This window comes from Lotus japonicus, chromosome 1 (assembly GCF_012489685.1).
Source record: "Lotus japonicus ecotype B-129 chromosome 1, LjGifu_v1.2".
Classification (NCBI taxonomy): domain Eukaryota; kingdom Viridiplantae; phylum Streptophyta; class Magnoliopsida; order Fabales; family Fabaceae; genus Lotus; species Lotus japonicus.
In genome coordinates this window covers 95,984,932-95,991,283 of record NC_080041.1, presented here as the reverse complement: position 1 = coordinate 95,991,283, position 6,352 = coordinate 95,984,932, and the positions used below count along the sequence as shown (strand labels likewise).

General features: G+C 35.5%; 1 protein-coding gene across 1 annotated transcript; it reads right to left on the bottom strand.

Moving 5' to 3' along the window:
* Positions 1-568: 568 nt before the first annotated feature.
* Positions 569-4,681, bottom strand: LOC130728078 (probable serine/threonine-protein kinase PBL1). Its single transcript, XM_057579418.1, has 5 exons — positions 4,425-4,681; positions 2,661-3,331; positions 1,888-2,145; positions 1,589-1,708; positions 569-1,407 (listed from the first exon to the last, which is right to left on the bottom strand). Exons 2-5 carry the CDS (start codon positions 3,288-3,290, stop codon positions 775-777), a joined length of 1,641 nt encoding a protein of 546 aa, XP_057435401.1. The 5' UTR covers positions 3,291-3,331; positions 4,425-4,681; the 3' UTR covers positions 569-774.
* Between the last annotated feature and the right edge of the window lie 1,671 nt (positions 4,682-6,352).

Below are 6,352 nucleotides of genomic sequence, written 5' to 3'. Positions count from 1 at the left end.
ATTCCTTATAAAAATCAAATTAGCATTTCATTTATGTAAAACATATTCACACATGTAGGGAAGATAGAGACATTCATTCATCATAGCAATCGAACGAGTATGAAACTCACTCTCATCTCAGTGTGATTTAGATTTAGAATTGTGGTTCAAAGATGAAACCACAAGTGATCACTTAACCGTTTTCTCTCTCACTCTCATCAGATGAATATTATTTCACTTGTACCAAAAAAAAGCGCACACTTTTTTACCAACATCTTTATAGTGATTCGAATTGAAAGCATAAAACAGGAAATTATATAATACTCCTAACTTAGTTTCCGATATTCTAGGTCTTACACAATCTTGGCCACACACATTATAAACTTGAGCTGCTTTTGTGGCTTGCCACTTCAAACCATGAAAATAGGAAAGAACGTTTCTTAAGTTTTGAAGAAAATTTCCTAGTTTTGTGGCCATGGCTATGGTAGATAAAAAAAAAATAAGAAAAGAAAATAGGTAGAAATAAGATAGAAGAAAAAATGAGGTATCAAAACTAGGGAAATGCTAAAGACCGAGAAAGGAGGGAAAATGCTAAAGACCATATACCTTTCATATAAATGAGGTTACTGACTGTGCCCAGTCAGAACAACCTTTGCACTATCTACAAAAGAACATCCTCTCAGCATCACACTGAGGGGATTAAAAGGTGGAAGAACCACAACTTTATCTCCTATAAATTTGTGTTGAACCACACCGAGAAAATAATAATAAATAAAAAATGAACATTATAGACAATCAAAATCCTTCAACACTAGCCCTCCTAGAGGCTGAGGATGATGACTTGCGGCTTTCTTGCCTATCAAGCTCCTCCAAAGCGAGAGTAGAAGAACAAGCACGGGGCGGAAGGAGGAGGGGCACTCCAGACCATCTTGGAGGTGAGACAGATGCCGGGGCGAGTGATGGTGGCGAAGGGGAGTAACTAAACTTCGGGGCAGGGCAGACGATGCCATTAAGACTTGGTGATCTTGACATATTTTTTCCAGAGAATGGTGCAGGTTCCTGCAGTGGGAACCTGCAAGAGTATTTCACATCCTGTATCGTTTTGAGCTGCTCAACAACAGTTCTCATGGTGGGTCTGTCGGATGGCTCCTTTTGAAGGCATCTCTGTGCAATGTCAGCTATTGTTCTCGCCGCTTTAGAAGGAAAGCGACCTTTGAGTTGAGGATCCATGATCAATGACAGACGATAATTATCAGCAAGGAAGGGCTTGCTCCACTTGACTAAATTCCTCTCTTCCTTGGGATGCCGGCTATCAAAATTCTTTCTTCCAGTGAGTAGCTCCAGAAGAATAATTCCAAAGCTCCAAACATTGCTCTTTGGAGTAAGCATTCCTTTCTCCAAAGTCTCCATTGAAAGGTTTCCAACAGCCTGAAGAATAATAAAATCATCAATATAATGAAAAGGAATATAAAACTAATGGAATAAATATTCATGATAAAAGTAGAGAATATTAGCTGAATATAATATACACTAATTGAATATTTTAGAGTAACACAATAATTTGTTTTTTGAAAGCAGGGTAACACAATAATTAAGTCAAATAACTTACAGGTGAACTGCTTGAAATCTCTTCTTCGGGAATATGTCCAACGCAACCATATCCTGAGAGCTTGGCACTGAAATCCTTGTCAATTTGTATGTTGGCTGTTGAGAATTCATTATACATTGCCTGCAGAATAAAGAGGCATATCAACAAAGATAAAAATATGTGTACTTGATTGAATAGTGTACTAATGGAAGGTCATTAAAAATAAAACATCTAATCATGACATCCTTGAAATCATCCAGTTCATATTATGAAAACAAAATAACTTCAGTTCAACATATTCAATATAATTTAATAATTACCTGAAAAGGCCCTTCTTCATGCAAGAAAGTAAGGCCTTGTGCAGCACACGTTGCAATTTTCATTCTTGTATTCCAATCAATTGATGGCCCATCAGATCTCCCGTATAATAAGCGGTCCAAGCTTCCATGGTATAGCCTCTCATAAACCAACAGTCTATGTTCTGAACCATCACGTGCATGAAATCCTAGCAACTTACAGAGGTTTGGATGCTGCAGAGTTGCGAGAGTATTAACCTCATTTATGAATTCCTTCAAGCCCTGAAAGAAGACAGATACCTCTAGAGTTTAGACCACAGCTGATTTAGAATACTCTTTAATGTAAAAATAAATAGATAAATAAAACTCGACAGTGACGATAACAGGTAAGTATGTTTCAATAAGCAGGTAAGCAATCCATAAGAACTTTTCAGCATTTCAATTAGCAAGGTTTTGACAACATCTTCATATGTATGGAGACCAATGCGTAGATATTGCTCAATAGTAAGCTGGATAGCACAAATTAAAAAACTTAAAAACAGTTAGATGCCTATCATAAGTTCTATGCAACATCATGTATTGGTGAATTCAACTGAACCCAATATAAGGCTTATGTATAACACATGACACACCACATAGAAAACAAAGCACATAAAACACTGACTTCTAGGCTTCTAGCCATTCAAAGATAATTGTAAGACATTGCTTCTCAATATTTGATAACCACAAGTCAGCAATCAATATGCATGAGAATACCAAGGAATGAAACTAAAGAAATGCAGAGCAGAGATAAGTACCTGAGATGATGGGTGAAGGCGCGTGACAGTAGCTTCAAACTTCTTTGAACTTGAAGGATCATCACCAAAGGAAGCTTTATATATGGTGGACGAAAGAGATTCTGACATGTATCGATCAGAAGTGAAATGGTGGCAAGCAGCAGCAATTTCGTCATACGGAAAATTCCGAAGTGACCCAGTAGGTGGAAGTGGCAAAGGACCAGAAGCATTTAGAGGACCACTAGCTGTCCCCAACTTGAAACTGGCATAAGCCTTCAGTGCACCACTGCCCTGAGGAGATGGAAGCGGTAAAGGCTGTGGACTAGATGAATGCTGCTCCTTCATTGATCCAGTTCTGTATTTTGGCTCTTCTTGTTCTTCATACTCAACAGCAGCCAAAGCATCTTGTTCTGCTGCATCAAGCGTTGATGGAGCAGATAATGCTCGTGTTCTATTGTTAGTGACTTTATTAATGGATTGAATGGGTTTCACTCTGGTCCTAAAACTAGGAGGTGCAGACTGAAGTGAGCGAGTATGAGTTTGAGGTTCAGGCAGTACTGTAGGTACATGCTCTTTTTGGCTTGCACGTTTTACATACGCAATCTGATCAGACTTTTTCTTCTTGCTCTTCAATACAGTGAAACACCCCATCCTTTGTAAAGAATTTGATATTAGTAGAGAACTTCTTATCGCTGCAAAAATAAAAAAAGGCACATAAATAACAATCATCTCCCAAATAAACTTAGTGTAGTTCAACATGCCACAGTTTAACAACCCACAAGAAATAGTCTGATAATATATGCACTTTCCAAAGATATAGTTTGAAGCAAAATAAAATGAAAGAATGTGATCAGACAAGCCACAGCCCCCAGTTGTGTACGATTCCAGCAACAAAATGAAACTCCATGATCATGTAATCTATATTGATAGAGTGAGGAATGCAAAGAATCAAGTGAATTGAATCATGATCCATAAGATTTTCAGAAGATCAATTTGGTCCAAAAATGATTATTTTGGATCACTGCAAGCCATCAATTTGAATTTGGTCAACATGAACTCTCAACCAATTTGGTGTTTAAAAAATCAAGAACCAAATTGATGTTTTGAAAATCTTTCAAGGACTGTAACGTTTAGTCTTTAATCAGTCTGATTTCATTCTTCTTCAGTCTATCTTCCCCAGAGAGCACAATTTAAATAAACAATAAAACACACAAAATCCCCCCTTTCTCCTCAATTTCTACACCCATTTTTGTTTTCATCCCTTGCTCCCAACTATTCCCAAGTCTTCATGATCACATAAGCACCACCAGTCATCCTAAACCTTATTTCAATCTTGACTCCATCACATTCCCAAAAAATAGTCTAAGTAAACAACTTCAATTCCCCCATCTCACTCCACAATTTCCACAAATTAAAAAGAAAAAGTGGGACAAAATGCTTTTCTTCTTTTACATATGAACAGAACCACCCAATTGCTAAAAACTTACTAGCTCCACATACATAGCCACCTGAATCTCCACCTATTCAACTACATCAAAAACCATTCAGATCCATAATATCAAGCAAATTTCACAGAACCCCATTAATCCATTTAGCTTCACAATACAGAGGTAAAAAAAACAAAAAAACTTGCAAATAAAATGAAAAGAAAAAAAAAAAACAGCAAACCAACAAAATAAATCAAACTGTAAACCAAGCCCAGATTTTGAAGAGAACCCAGATTTTAAAAACCAAATTTGCATCGGAAAAAGCTCAAATTACGCGAATCAGAGAAATCAAACGCACCTGCGTGAGAAATGGCAGCTCATGCAACACAGAGTGAAGCGATCACGGTGCGACGAAATGGGTAGAAATGGAAACTTATTGTGGTGGTGAATCGTCGACGACAACACCCTTATCGAGTCAAAGAAAGCAGATTGGAAAAGCTGGGAAGTGAAGATTTTAGAGAGAGAAAGAGAAGTTAAGAGAGAGAGAGAGAGGAGAGGAATATTGAAAATTCCAGAGAGAAAGAGAAAGAGAAAGAGAAAGAAAAAGGGAAATTCCAACCCAATGAGCATTGGTCAAACCTACCCAAAAACTTAGATTTAATTAAGTGATTTTAATAATGGTTTTTGATTTTTTTTCATTAAACACCAAACACAAGATGTGCTTTTCATTTTGTGTTTCCAATTGTGTCCTTGTTTTTGGTTTTGTTTAATTTGGCTTCTATTTTTGGGTTTCCATGAGAAAATGACTTTGGATACCCTTGTCTATAATAACCACAAGAATTGGATGAACTTTGAATGTTGGCTTTGAACATTGACTGATTCAGTTCTTTATGAATTCTTTGTTTGACCGTCAATTCTTTAAGATTTGGTACGTTATGGGTATGTGCTTTTCTTGGCATAAAATAAATGTTCAAGATCCGTTACTATAATATTAGTAATATTCATGATTTATATCTTAATATCTTTTAAGCAAAGTTCTTTTTTGTTTCTAAACAATGAAATTTCATGCATGTTTGGATATACTCATGGTGTATAGTTATAAAAGTTAAAGAAAATTGTTTTGGTTTAATGTGATTTTGACTCACCGTACTATTGTGATATTCTATCATATATTCAAACATGTACTTCATCACTCGATTGTCATGTGTTCTTGACCATCCAGTGGCCTTTAAATTTTTGTCTTTTCGTCTATTTGAGTTTAAAAATGTTGAAATTATTTTAATTTATGATAAAAAACATTATTCTAATTGATAACGTGATTTTTTAAAATATTTTTTTACATAAAAGTGAAACTATATTCGAAAATCAAAGGTAGAATATTTAATAAATACATGATAGCAAACTAACAGGAATAACACCGTATTCTTTAGTTCGTGAAAATGAATCAAGATAAACCTGCTGGCATTGAGATGACACAACCTAAGAGACTATTGTAGAACAACAAAGCAACTATGGCATTGGAATGTTATGATCATTTTGACCAACTAAAATTCTTTCAATTTTTTTTTACATTTTCGCTCCACAACCATACCACGTTACTCTGTACTTTCTCTTAGTTATGACATATCACCTCCAAATATTAGTCTTTTCTAGAGGCTTCACTAGGGTTATTCTTTTATAAATATAAGTTTGATCATTCATTTATATAAACATTACTTAATAATTTTACTATTTCATTGTTCTTTCTAAGACTATATTCTTTTTTTCTCTACTTATACACTAACTTAAATGGTGCTGGAAAGTCATTGAGATGCTTTATGAAGAATATGCTTGTAAGATGCTCTTTTTGATGAAGAAGAGGGACCCTTATATACTTCCATAAATCTTTGGTTCCTTTGAAAGTCCAAGACACTAATATGCTGCCTAATACTCCAATGAAACTTCTTGAATCCTATAGCTTATCTCTTCGATTAAGCTTTTGGCTCGAGCTATAGTGCAATACTGAAACAATTTTAGATATCCCTTACAAAGTTTAAGTTTCCACAAGCCATGACTAACAATAACGGAAGTCATGGAGAAATCAAGTCAAGTTGTCCAATGCCTTGTGATGAGTGCTAGAAAAAAAAGGAGTGATACCAAACATATACTTTAACGTTCTTTTTTAATACTTCCACATTTTTTTTTTGAAATATCAAATGTTATTACAAACAGACCTAGGTCTAACAGACCAAGGTCTGAAAGATGCCAAGATACAAAAGTTCCTATTTGCACGACAAAGCCTACACG